Source organism: Manis pentadactyla, chromosome 6, assembly GCF_030020395.1.
Source record: "Manis pentadactyla isolate mManPen7 chromosome 6, mManPen7.hap1, whole genome shotgun sequence".
In the NCBI taxonomy this organism is placed as follows: Eukaryota; Metazoa; Chordata; class Mammalia; order Pholidota; family Manidae; genus Manis; species Manis pentadactyla.
The window spans coordinates 66,536,420-66,562,457 of record NC_080024.1 but is presented as its reverse complement, the minus strand read 5'-3'; the positions used below and the strand labels follow the sequence as shown (position 1 = coordinate 66,562,457).

The 26,038-nt window shown below is 37.1% G+C and overlaps 1 protein-coding gene across 1 annotated transcript in view; it reads left to right on the top strand.

The window, feature by feature from the left end:
• The first annotated feature begins 533 nt into the window (after window positions 1-533).
• UBR3 (ubiquitin protein ligase E3 component n-recognin 3) overlaps window positions 534-26,038 on the top strand; it is a 296,154-nt gene continuing 270,649 nt past the window's right edge. The window contains exon 1 of the mRNA XM_057503934.1: window positions 534-1,156. Within this exon, the coding sequence (XP_057359917.1) occupies window positions 609-1,156 (548 nt within the window). The 5' untranslated portion in view covers window positions 534-608. The remainder of the gene's footprint in view (window positions 1,157-26,038) is intronic.

The window sequence follows — 26,038 nt, the reverse complement described above, 5'->3', positions numbered from 1 at the left end:
GAAAGATAGGTTGTATTTTGAGAGAAGATTTAAGGATTTTGGGCTTTTGTTCCCCCTGAAGATTGTGAACAGAATGACAGTAAAATCTATTTTAATCTTCTAAAAAGGGTACTTTTAGAAGATTAACCTGGTAATAGCGTGAGTGAAAGAATTAATTCAGAGGGAAAAAAATTAGGCGGTTACTTCAATGTAACAGTAATTCAATAGTTATTAAGGGTTGATAACAGTGGAAATTTCAAAATGAAATCCTTAAAATGTATCTGAAAGATGCTGTGTATAATTCCTATGGTCCGGCTAAATAAAGAACTGTCCATATTAAAGATTTCACATATCGTCCATATTAAAATTGCCTATATCAAGTTTTTTTTTAAGGCGAGTAGTTCCTTATTCCAGGAGCTCTCAACTCCGAAATCCAGGAGCTCGGGAGAAGGGCAGGCGCCAGAGGCGGTGGGCGGGCGCCCCGGCCCGAGGAGGCTTGTGCAGGGCGGGGACGCCGACAGCCTCGGGGTATCGCGAGAGTTGGGCGGGCCGAGCACTCGCAGCAGTCGGTTCCCCACCTCGCGGGAGGAGCCGTGGGCCCTGGGCTCTCCAAATTCTGAGCTCTCATCATGGCGGCGGCGGCGGCGGCGGCTGCCGTCGGGGGGCCGCAGCCGCCCCAGCCCGAGCTGCCCGTTCCCGTGCCGGCTGTGGACAAGGCGGCCACTGCCGCGCACCTGAAGGCGGCCCTCAGCCGGCCGGACAACCGGGCTGGCGCCGAGGAGCTGCAGGCGCTGCTAGAGCGGGTGCTGAGCGCCGAGCGGCCGCTAGCCGCGGCCGCTGACGGCGAGGAGGCTGCGGCAGCGGGCGGCGGGGGCGGCCCGGGGGCGGCCGAGGAGGAAGCCCTGGAGTGGTGCAAGTGCCTTCTGGCGGGCGGCGGGGGCTACGACGAGTTCTGCGCGGCGGTCCGGGCCTACGACCCCGCGGCGCTCTGCGGCCTGGTGTGGACGGCCAACTTCGTGGCCTACCGCTGCCGGACGTGCGGCATCTCCCCCTGCATGTCGCTGTGCGCCGAGTGCTTCCACCAGGGCGACCACACCGGGCACGACTTCAACATGTTCCGCAGCCAGGCCGGGGGTGCCTGCGACTGCGGGGACAGCAATGTGATGCGGGAGAGTGGGTGAGTGGGGCCCTTCCGCGGGCCTGGGGCAGCGGGGTCGGCCTGGCCGAGGTCTGGGGAGGCCTGGGGGCGGCGGCTGGGAGCCGATCCTGAGCTGTCAGGGGAACGGAGGGGAGGGTGCAGTCACATGGGGAGGAAGGGAGGTGACTGAACTGTCAGAGGCGGGAAGGGATGGGGAGAAGGGGAGAGCCGAGAGCAGGTTTAGTGGAGAGGCTGTGAATTTTCGGGGAAGCCAGGGCAAACGAGAGATAACAGAAAAGAGCCGGTGTGGAGGGTAGAAGGGGAGGGAGGAGGAAAGGATCCTTGGGGAATCTGGTGTAGAGCTGTCGGTTGTGTACTTGTTGGGAAAGGCTTTAAGGCTGCCTGGTTTTTGGGAAGACACTGATGGTCAGGTTTAGATTGGTTGGAAGGGAGATGGTATTGGGGGACTGTATTGGCTTGCAGGATGATGAGAATCGGGAAGGTGGTCTTCAATTGCAGGGGAGGACAACTTGGGGTAAAAGGATCTCTGAACTGTCAGTGTGTCTGTCAGTGTGAGGGAAGGAGCTCTAGAGCTGATGGGGGTTGAGGGAGGAGGGAGGAGGGAGGAGGGAAGGGGAGGGGCCTGCGTGAAAAGTGGTTGTTGAGCTGTCAGTGGAGTGTTTGGTGTGCCGGAATGACATCTAGAATTGGGCTACAGAGCAATCAGTTATAGAATTTCCTCCATACCAGAAAAACAAGCAAAACACTGAGCCAATTAGCAGTCAAGTGTTAAAAGGGGTACTTTATTCACTGAGTAATATGTGAACCTCTGTCAGAAAGGAGACAGTCAACAAATACTTTTTCGATGGGAGGGAATATCTGTGTGTTGGGATTTAGGACAAAAGACTTCGGAGACTGCAGTGAATTAAAGAGTGCCTGTACTGTCTTGGCTTGGGCATGATGATGATAATGTCTGGGAAAGTCTTGGGAAAAGAAAAAACTAAGTGAAAGAGGGGATTTTGGCTGGGCAGTAGTTGAAAGGATGTTAGCAAATCCAGTTATTCAAGTTTTTAAGTTTTCAGATCTTATAATTTATGATAGAGCATAAATGCTTTAGAAGTGGTCACTACTTTGTTGTTCTTTGGAATACTAGTAGGTTACTGTACTCCAGGATGTTTGTATCTACCAAGCAAGGCTCCTAGGATATTAAAAATGAGCAAGACAATGACCTACCCCTAAGCAGCTTGCTTGCCCTAGAGTATAAAATGATAAATTCCTTAAATAATCTGGGAGTTGGAGGAGGTTTCTATACAAAGGAAGTAAGAGCCTTCAGAAAGGAGGTATTTTGAGCTTCCTAACAACAACCAACTACTACTGATGCTAACAATAGCAACAGTAGTAATTGCATCTAATATTTGACAGCTTGTATGCGTGACCCTTAAAAAGTACTTTTAAAAATTAATATTTGAATAGTTAAAAAGTTCATAAAGTTAAAACTAAAAAAAAGTTAAATGATACGTAGTTTGAAGTTTCCTTTCCATTCTGTCTCCTTGCTACTGTAACTAATTTCCCTTAGTGCAGAAACAAACAAGGATGACTATTTTATTTTGATTTTTCAGTCTCTTTTTAAGCGAAAAGTAACATATACACTGTTCTACACATCTTAAATTTTCACTTACCTAAGAGGTCGTTCCGTGTCAGCAAATCAGTGTATTGTTTTTTTACAGAAGAGTCTGTTTTACAGTGTTCCATGTCATGAATTTGCCATGCTTTATTTAATCATCACTTTTGATGGACATTGGGTTTCCGGTATGAATAAAAAATCCTAATATATCTCTCTTTTCACACCTTTGCTAGAATGGCAATGGGATGAAATTCTCAAAAGTGGGATTTTCAAATTGTGCTCCATTAAGGCTTAGTACTAAGAGTATGAGGCTCCCTGTTTTCCAACAGCCTCATCAACAGAGTGTTATTAAAACTTTGGATTTTTATCCATCTGTCTGGTAAAGTGGTCAGGTATTAACTGCTTTACATGGTTTAACTCATTTAATCTTCAGCAACACTGAGATTGTTACTGTTATTATCCCCATTGTAAAGAAGAGGAAAGTTTTAAAAGTCTTACTCTGGATTCCACAGGTAAATTAGCTAGGCATGCTCCTTCTAGAGCCTGATAGCTCAATGCTTCTCTCCACTGGTTCTACAAATAGGGTTCTTACTGGGATCTCTGTTTAATACTGTGTTTTGTCTTTTTCTCCCCCCCACCCCCGCTTCATATGCCATTCTTATTTGGGCCTTTGGTTCTTTTTCTTTTTAAAAACTTAAAAAAAATTTTAAGGGATTTCAAAGCAGAGGAATTGGAATAATCCTTTACTGGTATTTAGACATATTCACTTATTAGGGTAGGTTAACATTTAGGCGACATGAAAGTAGGAAGTAATATTGATTCTTTACTGAATTTTTGGTACACAGAGATAATTATCAGGTTGATCTGGATTAGATGCAAATCTGATTCCTAATTGTAATGCTTCAGTGCAGAAGTGGAAATATCTCAGTGAGTTTCTTTAAAGTTACTCACACAGGTTTAGGGCATCTGGGCTATATATATATATATAGTACACATCCTAATCTTACAGTATTTGCTTTTATTGACATCTCTTAGATTCTTATTTCTCCCCAGTCTGGCAACCCTCAATGAGTTGATATATAATATTTAAATAATTATTGTTGTGTATCTAAAATGCAGCGCAGTTGTCTGTATGTGCCAGCAGTTGCCATTTCCAGTTTTCATTAAGGGCGGCAGTTGAACAATAAACAGTATTGTGGCTATGTGATTCTTCTGAAAGGTTTACAACTCTTTGGGTTGGATAAAATAAGTCTGGGCTACACACCTATTCTACTGCCTCGAGAGACATAGGTAAGGTTAGCCAACAGTGCAGTTGAAAAGGCTGCTTCTGGAACCTTTTTGGAACTGGAAATCAACAAATTTTAGTAGTGTTCCTGGTGGGCAAAGCTGAACTGGCCTGGCATGGACTGAATATATTTAACTTCTCTGTTTTTGATATTTCTTAAACTCCTTTTAGGTTGCTAAATATTGAAGATGTGTTGATTCTGGGATTCTTTTTTATTGTAACTGCCATAGAAGTTTGTAAATCCCGTTGTTCAGTACATTTTTAAGGCAGCATTCCATTTTTCCATGTATCTGCATTCTTATAGCAAAAAGAGAAGAAATTGTGATGTGCCTTTATCCATTTCTCAAGTGTTTGACTGTGGGAAAGATGCTGTATGGTTAGAAATGGGGAAGAATCTTGGCTCTATCACAATGTGGATTACTATTTAATTTTCAAATTTGTAATTATAGGAATATGGGAGAGGATTCAGTTATTTTTGATTAGTAGTATTTATATAATATCTGTGGTGGTACTAACAGGTATACAAACCAAAGGAAGAAAACAGTTACTGAGACTTCATACTGAGTCTGGGATGAGATCACAGACTAAGGAAAATATACATTAATAACTGTATATGTAACTGAATAGATTTGCTGCTACTGAGTAAGTGCAATCATTGTCATAAATGGTTGATGGATAGATGAGCTATAAAAAAATAGTAATGGAAAATCTGAAATAATGTATGACTGTTTTGGGGATCTGGTGGTACTAACCTGAATTAGAATTTTAAACATTTAGTTCCCAAAGTTTGATGCAGAGGATGATCATTTTCAGGTTCTATCCTGTATTATAGTTTTTTTTTTTTGCCTTCTTGCTTGTTCTTCCTTACAGATTTTGAGCTCCTTAAAAAAATATGAACCTCAGCTTGCTATTAATGAGCTTCTAGCATAGTCAAGCACTTAGTAGGTGCTTGGTAAATACTTAATTACATTGGATAAAATAGTGGCTGTTATATCTGAAAATTTGCCCTAAGATGACATTGGTTTAGTTATTCAGGAGGTGGCATTGATTAAATCCATAGCCTCTTTTCTCAGAGTGCTCAGGGATAATTCTTTCTTTTCTAATTTCAATAGTAATACTTATTGTTTATTACATAAAAATAAGTGGACAGAGTAAAAAGTTCCTCTTCCTCTATCTTACTCCTCAGTGAGATTTTTTTCCCTTTCCTTTGAGCTTATACATTTAAAGATGTTAGTTATAATTTACTCAGCGTTTCTAGATGTTTTATTGAGGGAGGTTTTTAGGATATTTGGTCTTTGGCAATGCCAGAAATGGAAACAGTGACTGTTTGGTTGAATATGTCATACTCTTCTGTACCTTGTTTTTTTCCCTTTAATGTACTTATTGGACACTGTCTCTTATTAGTACACATAGAACTCTCTCATTTTCTTTTTTAAAGTTAAATAATATTTCATTGTATTTTCATATGTTTATATTTTGCTGTAATTTATGCAGTTATTTACCTATTGATAGACATTTTTTGAATTGTTTCCAGTCTTGGGCTATTATAATCATTGTTGCAGTCAGTATGCTATATACACTTTTGTGTGTATATGTGTGAGCATATATGTGAGGATAAATTCCCAGAAATTATAAGTTGGTTTTAAACTTTGATGAAGCCCTTCAAAGAAATTAGTTTACACTCCACCAGTAATGTGTGAAAGGGCATGTTTCTCTATGTCCTGGACAATATATATGTATTTATCAGTATTTCTAATTTTTGTTAATATGTTAAATAAGAAATGATAACCTGTTTCATCTATTTCCTCTCCCCCCACAGGTCTTTCTTCCCAAATGGAGTTTTGGAAGCAAATATGAGATATCTTATAATGTAATTTATAAATATTTGAGTATGTATCTCAGTAAAAAGATGTGAACTCTTAAAAATAAAACATAACTCAAATGTCCATTGACAGATGAGTAGATAAAATATGGTATATACATAAGATAGATATTATTCAGCCTTTAAAAGGAATGACATTCAGACACATGCTATAAGTAATTGATGAACCTTGAAGACATTATGCTAAGTGAAATAAACCAGACATAAAGGGTAAATGTTGTATAATTCTGTTTGTATGACATATTTGCAGTAGTTTAATTCATAGAGATAGAAAGTAGAATGGTGGTTGCCAGGGGCTGAGGAGAGGGTGGATGGGGAATTATTTAATGGGTACAGAGTTTCAGTTTGGGAAGATGAAAAAGTTCTTGAAGTGGATGGTGGTGATGGTTGCACAAGAATGTGAATGTACTTAAGGCCACTGAACTGTACAATTAAAATGGTTAAATGATAAGTTTTATGTTGTGTATATTTTAACCACAATTAAGGGATAATCAAAGTACCATTATCACACCTAAAACATTTCTTAATGTTTTCAAATATCCAGTGAATATTCAGATTTTTCCAGTTGTCTCATAAATGATTTCTTAGGGTTTATTTGGAATTAGAATCCAAACAAGGTTCTCATATTGTATTTAGTTGTTATATCTCTTAGGACTCTTAATTTTTAGTGTCCCCTGCCACCTTCTTTTCTTTTTGCAGTTTATTAGTTGAAGAAACCTACCTTCTGGGTTTACTGTTTGCATCTCTGTGATGATTAACTTGTTTCTCTGCCCTTTATTTCCTGTAAACCAGTAGTTGGATCTAGAGTCTTGATCAAATTTTAGATTCTATTTTTTTTTTGGCAAAAAAACTTTATAATGTTGTTTTATACTTCCTATGGCATTTAAAAAATTAAAGTGTCATTGTTATACAATCTTATGATGGTTTCAAATACACAACGTAGTCGTTCAGCATTTACCCATATTATCAAGTCCTCACCCCCTCCAGTGTGGTCACAGTCCATCAGTATAGTAAGATATTACAGAATAATTACCTATAGTCTCTGTGCTGTGCTACTGTCCCCATGACCAACCTATATTGTGATTGTGAATTATTGTTCCCCTTACTCCCCCTCCCCTTTCCTACTCACCCTCCCCAACCCTTCCTCTTACGAGTTCTGGGATTCTTTCTTATTGTAACTGCCATAGACTTTGTAAATCCCATTGTTCAATCCCTTCCCTTATGAGGCTTATGAGTTCTTTATACATTTTGGATGTTAACCCCTTATCAGATATGTCATTTACAAATATATTCTCTCATACTGTAAGATGCCTTTTTGTTCTGCTGATGGTGTCCATTGTTGTACAGACTCTTCTTACTTTGATGTAGTCCCACTTGTTCATTTTGATTTTGTTTCCCTTCCCTGAGAAGATATGTTCAGGAGAAAGTTGCTCATGTTTATATTCAAGAGATTTTTGCCTGTTTTCTTCAATGAGTTTTACGGTTTCTTAACTTACATTCAGGTCTTTGGCCCATATCCAGTTTACTTTCTTGTATGGAGTTAGACAATAATCCAGTTTCATTCTCTTACATGTAGTTGTCCAGTTTTCCCAGCACCAGTTGCTGAAGAGGCTGTCTTTTCTCTATTGTGTATTCGTAGCTCCTTTACTGTATATTAATTGACCATATATGTGTGGGTTTATATCTGGGCTCTCTATTCTGTTCCATTGATCTGTAGGTCTGTTCTTGTGCCTGGACCAAATTGTTTTTATTACTGTGGCTTTGTAGTAGAGTCTTTTCAGAAATTTTTGTTCTATTTTTGAAGTTCTTTGGGAAATAAACATGCTGTTTATTGTGTCTTCTGACACTCTTGATGGATTCTTTGTGTTTTGACATTTGGAATATAAGCTCTTCTTTAGTGTTTGTATCTCAGTCCTGGGGTAGAGTGGAATAGGAATGCTTTTTCTGTGCGAAATACCTTGTGATTTGGGTTTGAAAACCTCTTAGAATGGTTTTCTGCCAGCAGTCATAACATTGACTCAGTGCCAATTTAAAAATTAATTTCTTCTGCCTTGGGTAGTTCCAATATCATACAAGTAATGTAAATTTAAACTGCAAACTTGCATGAAGCCTAGATTTGGTGTTTTGACTTCTGAAGGGAATTTTAACCCTTATCCATTGTTCAGGTAGAGATACCCTGCTTGTAGTTTATTTTATTGGGACAGGTGGGGAAAATTTAATGGAACATGTTCTTTTTTTTTTTTTTTTTTTTGAGAGGGCACCTCTCATATTTATTGATCAAATGGTTGTTAACAACAATAAAATTCTGTCTAGGGGACTCAATGCATAATCATTAATCCCCCCCAAGCCTAACTCTCATCAGTCTCCAATCTTCTGAAGCATAACGAACAAGTGGAACATGTTCTTGAAAGAACCTCTGGAAATCTAACCTATAATGATGGGAAGAGTTTCCAAGAATACCGGTTTGTTAAAATATATTATTATAGTCTAATTCATTCATTAGGATATTTTTCATTGTCAGAAAATTCTAGTTAGCTTAGCAGTCATTGATTGAAAACACCTTATAGAAAACAGTTTTTGACAGGAAAACTTTGGTCTTCGTAATTTTAGTTTAGAATTTGTGAGAACATACCTACCATGTTTTGGTTGTATCTCCAACATTTGTTAGCTCTTTGTCCTTGGGTAAATCATTTAATTTTCCTAGGTTGTAGTTTTCTTACATGTAAAATGGGATTGTATTTGACCTATTCCAATTAAAAAAAAAATTAACTGAGATACCACACACTATATATGTGGAATGGTACTATTCCCATTTTATGTGATTGATTGCCCAGGAATCTGAATCATACTGGCATACCATATTAATATTCCATTATACTGATGCTCTTGTGGACAGAACTGTAAGAAGGAAAGCCTTTTATCAGAGCATTGGGTAGAAATGCTTGACCAAGGCAACTGCATATGATTTGAGGGCAACTTTTGGAATAGCTTTATTGACACATAAATAATTTACAATAAGCTGCACACATTTCAAATGCAGTGTTTTTTTCACATATGTATATAGCTGTAAAACTATCACCACAATCAGGATAGTAAGCATAGCAACCATCCCTAAATGTGTCCCTTTTTTGTAATCCCTACCTCCCATTTTTTCCTGTGCCACTTTGCCCAGCAACTGATGGTCTATATTATGTTGCTATAGATTAATTTGCATTTCTAGAATTTTATGTAAGTGCACTTACTCAACAAGTTTTTTTAATCTGTTTTTGATGTGGTGTCTCACTCAGCATAATTATTACGAGATTCATTCATGTTGTTTTTCACTAGTTCATTCCTTTATTGCTAAGTAGTATTCTGCTATATGGATATACCACAATTGTTTATCTGTTCTTCTGGTTGGTGAACATTTGAGTTGTTTCCAGTTTTTGACTATTACTAATAGTAAACTACTATGAACATTAATATTTAAGTCTTTACATGGATATTAAGAAGTCTTTGGATACTTCATTTCTTTTGGTATGTGTGTAGGTATATAGTGAATAAATCATATGGTAGATGCATGTTTAATTTTTAAAAATTCAGAACGATTTTTATCATAGTTTTTATATATATGTAAAATTTTGGCATTTGAATACTTCTTAATTGTATAATTCAGTGGCATTAATTACATAATGTTTAACTTTTAAAGAAACTTCGGAGATGTTTTCCATGTGGGTGTTCCAGTCTGCATTCCTGCCAGCAGTGTGTGAGAGTTCCAGTTCCTCTGCATCCTTGTTAACACTTCCTGTTGTCAGTATTTAAAATTTTAGCAGTTCTAGTAGATGTGTAGTGGTATCATGTAGTATTAATTTGTATTTTCTTAGTGATTAATGATGTTTGGCAACTTTTCAAGTGCTTATTTGCTGTCTATATGTATCTCTTTGGTGAGGTGTTGGCTCAGTCTTTTGTCTATTTTTCTCCTACTTGTTTATTTCTTTCCAGTGATTAAGTTTTGATAGTTCATTACTTATTGTGAATACAAGCCCTTTATCAGGTATGTGATTTGCAAATATTTTCTCCTGATCTGTGGCTTACCTATTAACAATATCTTTTGAAGACCAGAGGTTTTTAATTTTTGGGAAGTCTTAATTTATCAGTGTGTTCACTTTTGCATCCTGCCTTTGGTGTTAGAGTTAAGAAGTATTTACCTAGCTCAACATCAAGATTTTTTTCTTGGAATTTTATAGCTTTAGGTCTTACATTTAGGCCTATGGTACATTTTGAGTTAATTTTTTATATGTGGTATGAAGCATGGATCAAAGTTCATACTTTTGCCTATGAATATCCAGTTATTGAAAAGCTTCATTGAATAGCTTTATGTCAAAACCTTTGTCAAAAATTGTCCATATATGTGTGGATGTGTTTCTGGACTTTTTATCTTAATGCCAATGGCAAACTGTCTTGATGACTAATAAGAATGTAGTGAAATCAGATAGTGTTAGCCTTCCAATTTTGTTATTTTTTATTTCAAAGTTATTGTGGGTATTCTAGGGCCTTTGTGTTTACATATGAATTTCAGAATAAGCCTGTCAGAATTCTACAAGAAAGAAAGTCTGCTGGGATTTTGACTGGGATTGAATTGAGCCTGTAGATCTATTTGGGGATAATTGACATCCTAACATTACTGTGAATCTTCCGCTCTATAAGCATAGTAAATCTATTCATTTTTTTGGATCTTCCTTAATTTCTCTCAGCAGTGTTTGGTAGATTTCAGTGTAGAGGTCATGCACATTTATTTTAATGCCTAAGTATTTCATATTTTTATGCTATTAGAAATGGTAGTTTAAAATATTTCAGTTTCTGAATAATTACTGCTAGTAAACAGAAATACAATTGAGTTTTGTATGCTGTTTTTGCATTTTGCAACCTCACTAAACTTATTTGTTCTAGGAGCTTTTTATAGATCCCATTAGGTTTTCTATATAGATGAGCATGTTGAGTGGAATGAAGATAGTTTTACTTCTTCCTCTTAAATCTTAGTGCCCTCTCTTTGTTTTCTTTTTTTCCCTGATTGGATGGGGCAGAACCTCCAGCACAGTGATGAGCAGAAGTAGTGAATGTGGACATCCTGGTTTTGTTCCTAATATTAGGGGAGAATAAGTCTTTTGTTGTTAAGTATGACATTTACTGTAGGTGTTTTATAGATGCTCTTTATCAGATTGAGGAATTTCTCTAATATTCCTTGTTTTGTAAAATGAGGAATGGGTTCTTGGATTTTGTCAAATGTTTTTGTGCTCTATTGAGATTATTGTGTGATTTTCTTTTTCAGTCTGTAGATACGGTGAATTACATGGAATAATTTTTGGATATTGAACCAGTGTTCTGTTCTTGGGATAAACTCCACTTGGTCATGATGTATTATTTTTTTATATATTGTTGAATTCAAGTTGCTAGTATTTTTTTTTATTAAGGTATCATTGATATACAATCTTAAGAAGGTTTCACATGAGCAACATTGTGGTTAGAACAGTCACCCATATTACCAAGTCCCGCACCCATACCCCATTGCAGTCACTGTCCATCAGCATAGTAAGATGCTACAGAGTTACTACGTTTCTTCTCTGTGCTATACTGCCTTCCCCGTGACCTCCTACATTATGTGTGCTAATCGTAATGACCCTTATTCCCCTTCTCTCTCCCTTCCCATCCACCCTCCCCAGGCCCTTTTCCTTTGGCAATTCTTAGTCCATTCTTGGGTTCTGTGAGTCTGCTGCTGTTTTGTTCCTTCAGTTTTTGCTTTGTTCTTATACTCCACAGATGAGTGATATCATTTGGTACTTGTCTTTCTCCTCTTGGCTTATTTCACTGAGCATCATATCCTCTAGTTCCATCCATGTTGTTGCAAATGGTAGGATTTGTTTTCTTCTTACGGCTGAATAATACTCCATTGTGTATATGTTCCACATCTTCTTTATCCATTCATCTACTGATGAATGTCAAGTTGCTAGGATTTTGACATGAGGATTTTTGAATCTGTTCTCAAGAGGTATATTGGACTGTAGTTTTCTTCTTTTGTAATATCTTTGATTTTGGTGTTAGGGTAAAGCCACTTTCATAAAATGAGTTGGGAAGGGTTCCCTCTTCTTCTTTTTTAAGGGTTTGTGTAACATATAAAGTTATTTCTCCCTTACATGTTTGGTAGAATTTGGCAGTGAAGCAATCTAGATTTGGAGCACTTACTGTTGGAACGTTTTTAAGTACAAATTCAATTTCTTTAATGACTTAGTAGTTATTAAGGTAACCTTTTTTCTGATGTGAGAAAGTTCAAGGAATTTGTCCATTTCATCTAAGTTAAATTTATGGGCAAAATTTGTAATATTTTATTGTTCTTTCAGTGTCTGTAGGGTATGTAGTGATACCTTCTTTTTCAGTCCTTTATGGCTGTGGTTGCTTTTTTCAACAAACCAGGATTTCGTTTTATTGATTTTTCTGTTTTTTTTTTTTTCTTTCAGTTCTTAATTTCACTGATTTGTGTTCTTTGTTATTTTCTTCCTTTTTTTTTGCTCTCAGTTTGTGATCTCTTTCTGGTTTCTTGTGGTAGCACTTTATATCATTGACTTATGACCTTTCCTCTTTTCTAATGTAAGCATTTAATGATACAAATTTTCCTCAAAGCACAGTTTTATAGGCATCCCACAAATTTTGACATTTTTACTTTTATTCAGTTCAAAATGTTTTGTTTTGTGTGATTTTCTCTTTGACCCATGACTTAGAAGTTTTGGAGATTTTTCAGGTTATGTCTATTAGTAATTTCTAGTTTAATTCTGATATTGGCAGAGAACATACATCAGTTCATTTAAAATTCTTAAGGGTTTCTTTCATTTTCTTTATTTAAGGTTTCCTTGATAGCCCAGAATATGGTCTGTCTTGGTGAATGTTACATGTGAACTTAAGAAAAGTATTCTGTTTTTGGCTGTAGTGTTTTATAAATATCAGTTTTGTCAAATTGATTGATAGTATTATTTAGGTCTTTTATGTTATTACTGATTTTTCCATCTACTGTTCTTTAATTACTGAGAGAGAAGTCTCTAGATATAATTGTGGATTTGTCTTTCTCCTTGCAGTTGTCACTTTTTGGTTCTTGTATTCTGAAGTTTTCTATTTAGGTGCATACATAGGATTGTTATGTCTTGGTGAATTAACTCCTTTATCAATATGCAATGTCCTCTTTATCCCTAGTAATATTCCTTGTTGAGAGTTTGCTTTGTCTGATATTAATGTAGTCACATGAATTTCTTTTTATTAGTATCAGCATGGTATATGTTTTAAAAGTCTTTCTCCTTTTAAACAATTTGTGTCTTTTTATTTAAGGCTCATTTCTTACAGCCAGTTGATCTTCTTGGGCCTTTTTAAAGAAATCCAAGCAGATACTCTCTGACAGTGACATTTAAAATATTTCCATATTATCTCCTTTGTTGGTTTATTAGCTTGTTATTTTACCTGATTGCTTTATGGTTTATAATATATATAACTTTTCAGTCTGCAATTATATTATACTTTTTCATGTGTAGTATAATTGTTTATGTATATGTAGTATAATTATAGTTTCTGTTTTTTCTCTCCCAGCTTTATCCTATTGTCATAAATTGAATTCTTTTTTATTATTTTAATTCATTTTGTTATCATTAATCTACAATTACATGAAGAACGTTATGTTTACTAGACTCCCCCCTTCTCCAAGTCCCCCCGACAAACCCCATTACAATCACTGTGCATCAGCGTAGTAAGATGCTGTAGAATCACTACTTGTCTTCTCTGTGTTGCACAGCCCTCCCCATTCCTACCCCCCACATTATACATGCTAATTGTAATACCCCCTTTCTACTTCCCCGCCCTTATCCCTCCCTTCCCTCTCATTTTCTCCAGTCCCTTTCCCTTTGGTAACTATTAGTCCATTCTTGGGTTCTGTGATTCTGCTGCTGTTTTGTTCCTTCAGTTTTTCTTTGTTCTTATACTCCACATATGAGGGAAATCATTTGGTATTTGTCTTTCTCCGCTTGGCTTATTTCACTGAGTATAATACCCTCTAACTCCATCCATGTTGTTGCAAATAGTAGGATTTGTCTTCTTCTTATGGCTGAATAATATTCCATTGTGTATATGTACCACATCTTCTTTATTCATTCATCTACTGATGGACACTTAGGTTGCTTCCATTTCTTGGCTATTGTAAATAGTGCTGCGATAAACATAGGGGTGCATCTGTCTTTTTCAAACTGGACTGGTGCATTCTTAGGGTAAATTCCTAGAAGTGGAATTCCTGGGTCAAATGGTATGTCTATTTTGAGCATTTTGAGGAACCTCCATACTGCTTTCCACAATAGTTGAACTAATTTACATTCCCGCTAGCAGTGTAGCAGGGTTCCCCTTTCTCCACAACTTCACAACATTTGTTGTTGTTTGTCTTTTGGATGGTAGCCATCCTTACTGATGTGAGGTGATATCTCATTGTGGTTTTAATTTGCATTTCTCTGATAACACGTGATGAGGAGCATCTTTTCATGTGTCTGTTGGCCATCGGAATTTCTTCTTTGGAGAACTGTCTGCTCATCTCCTCTGCCCATTTTTAAAAAATTCATTTTATTATCATTAATCTACAATTACATGAAGAACATTATGGTTACTAGACTCCCCACTTCACCTAGGCCCCCCCGCAAACTCCATTACAGCCACTGTCCATCAGCATAGTAAGATGCTGTACACTCACTACTTGTCTTCTCTGTGTTGCACATCCCTCCCTGTGCCCCCGCCCCACATTATACATGCTAATTATAGGGCCCCCTTTCTTTTTCCCTGCCCTTATCCCTCCCTTCCCACCCCTCCTGCCCAGTCCCTTTCCCTTTGGTAACCGTTAGTCCATTCCTGGGTTCTGTGATTCTGCTGCTGTTTTGTTCCTTCAGTTTTTCGTTGTTCTTATACTCCACATATGAGTGAAATAATTTGGAACTTGTTTTTCTACACCTGGCTTATTTCACTGAGCATAATGCCCTCTAACTCCATCCATGTTGTTGCAAATGGTAGGATTTGTTTTCTTCTTATGGCTGATTTATATTCCATTGTGTATATGTACCACATCTTCTTTATCCATTCATCTACTGATGGACAAGTAGGTTGCTTCCATTTCTTGGCTATTGTAAATAGTGCTGTGATAAATATAGGGGTGCATCTGTCTTTTTCAAACTGGACTGCTGCATTCTTAGGGTAAATTCCTGGAAGTGGAATTCCTGGGTCAAATGGTATTTCTATTTTGAGCTTTTTGATGAACCTCCATACTGCTTTCCACAATGGTTGAACTAATTTACATTCCCATCAGCAGTGTAGGAGTGTTCCCCTTTCTCCACAACCTCGCCAACATTTGTTGTTGTTTGTCTTTTGGATGGTGGCAATCCTTACTGGTGTGAGGTGATATATCATTGTGGTTTCAATTTGCATTTCTCTGATGACTAGTGATGTGGAGCATCTTTTCATGTGTCTATTGGCCATCTGATTTCTTCTTTGGAGAACTGTCTGCTCATCTCCTCTGCCCATTTTTTTTTTGTTTTGTTTTTTTGAGAGGGCATCTCTCATATTTATTGATCAAACGGTTGTTAACAGCAATAAAATTCTGTATAGGGGACTCAATGTACAATCATTAATCAACCCCAAGCCTAATTCTCAACAGTCTCCAATCTTCTGAAGCATAACGAACAAGTTCTTACATGGTGAACAAGTTCTTACATAGTGAATAAGTTCTTACATGGTGAACAGTGCAAGGACAGTCATATCACAGAAACTTTTGGTTTTGATCAAGCATCATGAACTATAAATCAAGTCAGATATGATTATTCATTTGATTTTTATACTTGATTTATATGTGAACCCACATTTCTCCCTTTTTTTTAAAAAAATAAAATGCTAAAGTGGTAGGTAGAGCCAAGATAAAGGTAGAAAACATAATTTAGTGCTGTAAGAGGGCAAATGTAGATGATCAGGTCTGTGCCTATAGACTAAGTATTAATCCAAGCTAGACAAGGGCAACAAAACATCCACGGATGCAGAAGATTTTTCTCAAAACGGGGTGAGGTTCTAAGCCTCACCTCTGTTGATCCCCAATTTCTCACTTGATGGCCCCCCCTGTGACTGTGCCTTTGTTAGGTGGTTCCTCCCTTGAGGAATCTTACCTGTGTCTGGCTAACCAGCCATCTTCCAGGGCCATACAGGGAAATGTAAAGTTGGTAAGTGAGAGAGAAGCAATATTCTTTGAAAAGGTTAGCTTTTTACTTCTTTGCAGATTTATGCCCTGTGACTTCTATGTCCAGCATTTGTCTTGAGGTATCTTTACCACTTGGAAGAATTATGATACTCGGTAATTTTCGATATGAGGCACGAATTCTACTAAAGTGTTGTAATTTGGAAGGAAGAAGAAAAGCTATAGAAGTAGCAGACGGAAGAAAACATGGGAAGATTGATTATTTCTTTGACATAACTTCTTTTTTTTTTTTCTTTTTTTTTTTTTTTTGTGAGGGCATCTCTCATATTTATTGATCAAATGGTTGTTAACGACAATAAAATTCTGTATAGGGGAGTCAATGCTCAATGCACAATCATTAATACACCCCAAGCCTAATTTTCGTCAGTCTCCAATCTTCTGAGGCATAACAAACAAGTTCTTACATGTAGAACAAATTCTTACATAATGAATAAGTTACATAGTGAACAGTACAAGGGCAGTCATCACAGAAACTTTCGGTTTTGCTCATGCATTATGAACTATAAACAGTTCAAATATGAATACTCATTTGGTTTTTATACTTGATTTATATGTGGATACCACATTTCTCTCTTTATTATTATTATTTTTAATAAAATGCTGAAGTGGTAGGTAGATACAAGATAAAGGTAGAAAACATAGTTTAGTGTTGTAAGAGAGCAAATGTAGATGATCAGGTGTGTGCCTGTAGACTATGTGTTAATCCAAGCTAGACCAGGGCAATAAAACATCCACGTATGACATAACTTCTTGTAGAGTAACATAAGCATGTATAGGTTTTAACAAACTACTAATTAAATTGTGTACACACATTAACAGAATAGGAATACAGATACATAACAAAAGCAGACCTACAATTACCAGCCATATCCAGTGAAACCAAGAAAACCATTTAGGTACCCTGGGCATTTGTGAAAAGTTATCAATAATATGTTGTCTAACTAAATTTGAATAGTTTGAGAAAAATCAGACAAATTAAAACAACACATTCCTGGGAACTGTTCACATCCCATATGTTCTTTTAACAGTAGATAGTCTGTAGTCACACGATTTTGGAGCACTGCAACTTGTTCTTCTCCTAATTCTTGGTTGAGTTCCCACAATATAGATCCAGTCAAATTTGTTGTTTTACTGTATGCACAGGCCAGCTTAGATATCTACTTCTACATTCCAATGGCAAGTCCAGGAACTGGTGGGATGAATGGAGCTACAACTGCAACAGCGCCAGGATCTTTGTTGAAGTTTTTTGAGGATCATCTTCTGGAATGACTCTTCCAGAGGATGTTGATGTTGGAAGTTCTTCTTCATATCGTATCTTAATTCGTTTTCTGGGTAGCCAAATTAGGTTTTGCTCCTCTGTATAAACACAAACAAACCCTTTGCCCACACTTTGATATGACCTTTATACCATTGTGAAGAGCCTATTGGAGATCACCACACAGGAACTGCTTTTTTTTTTTTAAGAGAAAGAAATGTTATCAGAAAAATGTACTTCCATAGCTGATCATCTGACACCCCCCTACCCAAGGCGCTGGGTTCTCGCAGGTGTGGATGTAGTCTGGCTGTTGTCCTGTGTCTTCTGGTCTTTGTTTTAGGAAGAGTTGTCTTTGTTGCATTTTCAAAAATATATGTGGTTTTGGGAGGAGATTTCCGCTGCTCTACTCATGCCGCCATCTTGGCTCCACCCCCCCCTGCACATTTTTTAATTGGATTATTTGCTTTTTGTTTGTTGAGGTGCATGAGCTCTTTATATATTTTGGATGTCAACCCTTTATCAGATCTGTCATTTATGAATATATTCTCCCATACTGTAAGGTACGTTTTTGTTCTATTGATGGTGTCCTTTGCTGTACAGAAGCTTTTCAGCTTGATATAGTCCCAGTTGTTCATTTTTGCTTTTGTTTCCCTTGCCCGTGGAGATATGTTCATGAAGAAGTCGCTCATGTTGATGTCCAAAAGATTTTTGCTTATGTTTTTTTCTAAGAGTTTTATGGTTTCATGACTTACATTCAGGTCTTTGATCCATTTCAAATTTACTTTTGTGTATGGGGTTAGACAGTGATCCAGTTTCATTCTCTTACATGTAGCTGTCCAGTTTTGCCAGCACCATCTGTTGAAGAGACTGTCATTTCCCCATTGTATGTTCATGGCTCCTTTATCGAATATTAATTGACCATATATGTTTGGGTTAATGTTTGGAGTCTCTATTCTGTTTCACTGGTCTGTGGCTCTGTTCTAGTGCCAGTACCAAATTGTCTTGATTACTGTGGCTACATTGTAGTAGAGCTTGAAGTTGGGGAGTGAGTTCCCTCCACTTTATTCTTCCTTCTCAGGATTGCTTTTGCTATTTGGGGTCTTTGGTGTTTCTATATGAATTTTTGAACTATTTGTTCCAGTTTGTTGAAGAATGTCGTTTGTAATTTGATTGGGATTGCATCAAATCTGTATATTGCTTTCAGCAGGATGACCATTTTGACGATATTAATCCTTCCTAGCCAAGACCATGGGATGAGTTTCAATTTGCTGGTGTCCTCTTTAATTTCTCTTAAGAGTGTCTTATAGTTTTCAGGGTATAGGTCTTTCATTTTTGGTTAGGTTTATTCCTAGGTATTTTATTCTTTTTGTTGCAATTGTGAATGGAATTGTTTTCCTGATTTCTCTTTCTATTAGTTTATTGTCAGTGTATAGGAAAGCCACAGATATCTGTGTGTTAATTTTGTATCCTGCAACTTTGCTGTATTCTGATACCAGTTCTAGTAGTTTTGGAGTGGAGTCTTTAGGGTTTTTTATGTACAATATCATGTCGTCTTCAAATAGTGACAGTTTAACTTCTTCTTTACCAATTTGGCTTCCTTGTATTTCTTTGTTTTGTCGAATTGCCATGGCCAGGACCTCCAGGATTATGTTGAATAACAGTGGGGAGAGTGGGCATCCCTGTCTTGTTCCCGATCTCAGAGGAAATGCTTTCATCTTCTCACTGTTCAGTATGGTGTTGGCTGTGGGTTTATCATATATGGCCTGTATTATGTTGAGGTACTTGCCCTCTATACCCATTTTGTTGAGAGTTTTTATCATGAATGGATGTTGAATTTTGTCGAATGCTTTTTCAACATCTATGGCGATGATCATGTGGTTTTTGTCCATCTTTTTGTTGATGTGGATGATGTTGATGGATTTTCGAATGTTGTAGCAACCTTGCAATCCTGGGATGAATCCCACTTGGTCATGGTGTATGATCCTTTTGATGTATTTTTGAATTTGATTTGCTAATATTTTGTTGAGTATTTTTGCATCTACATTTATCAGGGATATTGGTCTGTAGTTTTCTTTTTTGGTGGGGTCTTTGCCTGGTTTTGGGATTAGGGTGATGTTGGCTTCATAGAATGAGTTTGGGAGTATTCTCTCCTCTTCTATTTTTTGGAAAACTTTAAGGAGAGTGGGTATTATGTCTTCTCTGTATGTCTGATAAAATTCCGAGGTAAATCCATGTGACCCAGTGGTTTTGTTCCTGGGTAGTTTTTTGATTACCGTTTCCATTTCTTTGCTGGTAGTTGGTTTGTTTAGATTTTGTGTTTCTTCCTTGGTCAGTCTTGGAAGGTTGTGTTTTTCTAGGAAATTGTCCATTTCTTCTAGGTTTTCCAGCTTTTTAGCATGTAGGTTTTCATAGTAGTCTCTAATAATTCTTTGTATTTCTGTGGGGTCTGTTGTGATGTTTCCTTTCTTGTTTCTGATTCTGTTGATGTGTGTTGATTCTCTCTTTCTCTTAATAAGTCTGGCTAGAGGCTTATCTATTTGTTTATTTCCTCAGAGAACCAGCTCTTGGTTTCATTGATTTTTTTTGTATTGTTTTATTCTTTTCAATTTTAATTATTTCTTCTCTGATCTTTATTATGTTCCTCCTTCTGCTGACCTTAGGCCTCATTTGTTCTTCTTTTTCCAATTTCGATAATTGTGACATTGGACTATTAATTTGGGTTTGTTCTTCCTTCTTTAAATATGCCTGGATTGCTACATACTTTCCTCCTAAGACTCTTTTTGCTGCATCCCACAGTAGTTGGGGCTTAGTGTTGTTGTTGTCATTTGTTTCCATATATTGCTTGATCTCTGTTTTAATTTGTTCTTTGATCCATTGATTATTTAGGAGCTTGTTTTTAAGCCTCCATGTGTTTGTGGGCCTTTTTGCTTTCTTTGTGCAATTTATTTCTAGTTTTATACCTTTGTGGTCTGAAAAGTTGGTTGGTAGGATTTCAATCTTTTGGAATTTACTGAGGCTCTTTTTGTGGCCTAGTATGTGGTCTGTTCTGGAGAATGTTCCATGTGCAGTTGAGAAGAATGTGTATCCTGTTGTTTTTGGATGTAGAGGTCTATAGGTGTCTATTAGGTCCATCTGTTCTAGTGTGTTGTTCAGTGCCTCTGTGTGTCCTTACTTAGTTTCTGTCTGATGGATCTGTCCTCTGGAGTGAGTGGTGTGTTGGAGTCTCCCAAAATGAATGCACTGCATTCTATTTCCTCCTTTAATTTTGTTAGTATTTGTTTCACGTATGCTGGTGCTCCTGTGTTGGGTGCATATATATTTATAATGGTTATATCCTATTGTTGGACTGAGCCCTTTATCATTATGTCATGTCCTTCTTTATCTCTTGTTACTTTCTTTGTTTTGAAGTCTATTTTGTCTGATACTAGTACTGCAACACCCGCTTTTTTCTCCCTGTTGTTTGCATGAAATATCTTTTTCCATCCCTTGACTTTTATTGTGTGCATGTCTTTGAATTTGAGGTGAGTCTTTTGTAAGCAGCATATTGATGGGTCTTGTTTTTTTATCCATTCAGTGACTCTATGTCTTTTGATTGGTGCATTCAGTCCATTTACATTTAGGGTGATTTTCGATAGGTGTGTACTTACTGTCATTGCAGGCTTTAGATTCGTGGTTACAAAAGGTTGTAGCTTAATTTCCTTACAATCTAAGAGTCTAACTTTACTCACTTAGTATGTTGTTACAAATAAAATCTAAAGGTTCTTTACTGTTTCTCCTCCTTTTTCTTCCTCCTCCATTCTTTATATATTGTGTATCATATTCTGTACTTTTTGTCTATCCTTTGATTGACTATGGGGATAGTTAATTTAATTTTGCGTTTGCTTAGTAATTAGCTGTTTACTTTCTTTATTATGGTTTTATTACCTCTGGTGACAACTATTATACCTTAGGAACACTTCCATCTATAGCAGTGCCTCCAAAATAGACTGTAGAGATTGTTTGTGGAGGTAAATTCTCTCAGCTTTTGCTTATCTGGAAATTGTTTAATCCCTCCTTCAAATTTAAATGGTAATCTTGCTGGATAAAGTAATATTGGTTCCAGGCCCTTCTGCTTCATGGCATTAAATACATCATGCCACTCCCTTCTGGCCTGTAAGGTTTCTGCTGAGAAGTCTGATGTTAGCCTGATGGGCTTTCCTTTATATGTGATCTTATTTCTCTCACTGGCTGCTTTTAATAGTCTGTCCTTATCCTTGATCTTTGCCAATTTTATTTCTATATGTCTTGCTGTTGTCTTCCTTGGGTCCCTTGTGTTGGGAGATCTGTGGATCTCCATGGTCTGCGAGACTATCTCCTTCCCCAGACTGGGGAAGTTTTCAGCAACTACCTCCTCAAAACACTTTCTATCCCTTTCTCTGTCTCTTCTTCTTCTGGTATCCCTATAATGCGAATATTGTTCCGTTTGGATTGGTCACACAGTTCTCTCAATATTCTTTCATTCTTAGAGATCCTTTTTTCTCTCTGTGCCTCAGCTTCTTTGTATTCCTCTTCTCTAATTTCTATTTAATTTATCGTCTCCTCCACTGTATACAACCTGCTTTTAGTACCCTTCAGTGATTGGATTTCCGATCTGAATTCATTCCTGAGTTCTTGGATACCTTCCTGTACCTCCATTAGCATGCTAATGATTTTTGTTTTGAACTCCCTTTCAGGAAGAGTCATAAGGTCCATATCATTTAAGTCTTTCTCCGGAGTTATATTAATTTTACTCTGGACAAGTTTCCTTTGGCGTTTCATGTTTGTATATGGCGCCCTCTAGTGTCCACAAGCTCTATTCTGGAGCTGCTGAGCCCCTGAAGCTATGTCGGGGGTCGCAGGGGAGCGGTACTGGTGCCTGGGGGTAGGAAAGAGATTTTCCTCACCTCCCGGCTGCTGTGCCTGTCTCCACTGCCTGAGCCAGTGGGCTGGTCACACAGGTATAAGTTTTTGTCCCAGAGTAGCCAGATATGGATCCCTGCTTTCCACAAGCAGCCGGAATCCCAGTCTTGCCGGGAACTCCACATGTCCCAGCTTTCCATCCCTGTAATCAGAAGAGTATGATGAAAGCACCATGAAATGTAGGTTTGTGCTCCCAGTGCAGATCTCTGGAGCTAGGTATTCAGCCGTCCTAAGCCTTCCACTCCCTCCGTGCTTGTTTTCTCTTCCTCTCACCAGTGAGCTGTGGTAGGGGAGGGGCTCAGGTCCCGTGGAGCCACAGCTCTGGCACGTTACCCCATTCGGTGAGGTCTCCTCTTTTCTCTAGGTGTGTACAGTCTGGCACCGTCCTCTTTCCTGTTGTTCTCTTAGGATTAATTGCGCTAACTATATTTTCTAATTGTATCCAGTTTTAGGAGGAAGCCTCTGTCTCTCCTCTCACGCTGCCATCTTTAAGTCCATAAATTTAATTTTTATATATATCATAACACCCTGATTACATTGTTGTTTGTATTTACTCAATAATTTCTAAAAGAGACTTAAATAATAAAAAAAATCTTATCCTTTCCAGTGTGTTTTGTTCCTTTGTGTATGTCCGTGTTTTCATCTGTTATCATTTTCATTCTGCCTGAATGACTTAGTTTAACATATCTTATAGTGTGGGTTTACTAGTGATGGATTGATTCATTTTTTAAATGTCTGAAGTATCTTTATTTTGCTCTTTTTTTCCTCCTTTGGCTTTGAAAGATAATTTCTTTGGTTTTAGGATTCTAGTACTTTAAAGATGTTGTTTCTGTGTCACCTTGATTGCACCATTTCTAAGGAAAATCTACTGTTATCCTTTTCTTTGCTCATCTGTACCTATCTGTCTTTTTCTGTGACTTTTTAGATTTTACTCTTTATCTCTGCTTTTGTGTAGTTTGCGATGATCTTTGGTGTAGATTTTTTCATGGTTTTTGTGCTTGGGTTTGTTTCATTTCTTAGATTTGTGGGTTTATAATTTTAACCAAATTTGGAAAAAATTGAACATTATTTCTTTGTACATTTTTCTCCCTTCCTCTATTTTTGGGGACTCTGATTATGTCTGGTAGGCTGCTTAGAGCATAGATCACTGATATTCTTTTCATTGTTGGAGATCTTTCCTTCCCCTTTTCTTCTTGTTAGTATCTATTTATCTTCAGGATCACTAATATTTTCTTCTGCTCTAATCTGTTAATCTAATCCATTGTATGTTTTCTCAGACATTGTAGTATAATTCCTACAACTTCAATTTTTTTATTTCCACATCTCTACTTTTGAAAATACGGAATACCATTATGATAACTCTTAATGTTCTTTTCTGCTAATTCGAGCATTTGTGTTAATTCTAGATTACTTTTGATTGATTGTTCTTCTCACTACAGATTTTTTTTTTTCCTGCTTCCTTACAACCCAGACATTGGATACTTGACATTGAATTTTACCTTCTTGGGTGCTTGATATTTTTTGTACTTAATAATATTTTTGAACTTTGTTTTGATATATAGTTAATTTTTTGGGAAATAGTTTGATTCTTTCAGGTCTTGCTTTTATGATTTGTTAAGTGGGTCTGGAGAAGTGTTCAGTCTTGTGCTAATTATTCCCTACTATGAAGGAAAGACCCTTCCTGCTCCCAAGGGAAGTACCTAGTGTCTCATGAATTATGAATTTGTCTAGGCTAGCTGATGGGAGCAGACACCACTCATGGTCCTTATGTGAGCACGTACAGTTATCCTTCCTGGTGTTTTCTTTTGCCTGGCTTTAAGTAGTTACTCCCTCATACTTATGTGCTAATCTGTACTCTGGTGGATACTTGGGCATCTTGTGTAGGTTTCTGGAATTATTTCTCTGTGGCATTCTTTGGAATTGTGTCTTATGAAATTCAGCAGCATTGATTTTCAGAACTTTCAGCTCTGTTTTCTCAACTCAGGAAGTTTCCTGGCTCCATTTGATTCTCTTTCCTTGTATTGTGACCTTGAAACTCTCAAGGCAGTAAGTTGTGACACTTAACAGGGCTCACTTCATTTGCTTCTCGTCTGAGGTCATGTCCTTCATTGACTGATGTTCAGTGTCTTGAAAACCACTGATTCACATATTTTATCTGGTGTTTTGGTTGTTTTGGATTGGGGGTAAATCCTGTGCCTGTTACACTGTCTTGGGCTGATGAGAAAAAGCACTGAAGTGCAAGTTTTAAATAGGCCTTTGATACAGGTTTTATTTAATTCACTTTCATTAATGAAGTTTATTTTTGAAGTGCAGTATCATTATAATATTTTTTTCCTTTCAAATTAAATAGTACTTTGGTTATTAAGTCCTGAGGAAAAAGGGTTAATGTCTATCTTCCCTTTGAGAAAACAAATACATTTTAAATGAGATGTATTTAATAATGCTTAGCTCAATAAGTGTGCACATATTTGTAGTACAGTATTATATACTATATTCTTGTAATTATATTTACCTTGGTCAGTTAGCTAAATGGCCTTTATTCTGTACAGATGCTCCTAGAAAGTCTATTGGATTTTGCTCTAATTTTGAGAGAATATGATCTCCTTTTAGAGAAGGGGCCCAAAAGTACCCTCATCTGCTTTCATGGGTAGATTTTCCTGAAAACATGTAATGTCAGGATTCTCAGTGTTTAAGTTAGGCACATTTTGCTTGTTTTTTATAAGGTTAGTCAGTCACTGGTTACATGAGAATTTCATGGTATATCTCACTCCATCCTTTTACTTTTAAACAAATGTATCTTAAACTTAAATATATGTATATATATATTATATGTAATTATGTATGTTTCATACTTATTTAAAGTATATTTCCTTAACTAGGCTTATTGTGGTGATCATTTCACAATATATACAAATACCAAATTATTGTGTTGTACATATGAAACTAATATAATGTTATCTGTCAGTTATCTCAAAAAAAAGGTCCATTTGTCATAGAGAGGATATATTAAGATTGTGTTTTTTCAATCCACTCTGAAAATCTCTGTCTTTTAATTGGCATGCTTAGACTATTCACATTTATTGTAATTCTTGATATGGTTTTATTAATATCCACTGTCCTGCTGATTTTCTGTTTTGAATTACTTTTTTTATACTTCTTCCCATACAGCAGTCTTTGAGGTAGGTATTTTTGTTCTTATTTTATGGGGGAGGAAGTCAAGGATAAGAGTAAGTCTTAATGAGTAGTAACTGTCATAGCTAAGGTATAGTTCGAAATTGGAGTCTGTTGAATAAATATTGGTTTGAAATGTCAACTACTCTTCTGCTTACTGATTTGCCGTTTGTCCTAAGACTCTTTCTCAGAGATGCTCATATTGCCGGTAATGTTCCCTCTATAATTATTTTTTCCTGCTTATTAATTATGGTGAGAGGGCACTGTGGTTTAATCCCTCTAGGCCTTAGGCTGCCCGTTTGTAAATGTACACATGGAATTTTAATGCTATAACACAGCTTGGAGATCATTTGCTACCAACTCTTCATTTTATAGTTGAGATGTACCTTAGATCTTTGAAGCAATGATTCAGATCTCTATTTTAAATACTTTCTTTGCAGTCTAAGAGCACTGGCTTCATTGATTAATGGGTTCATTT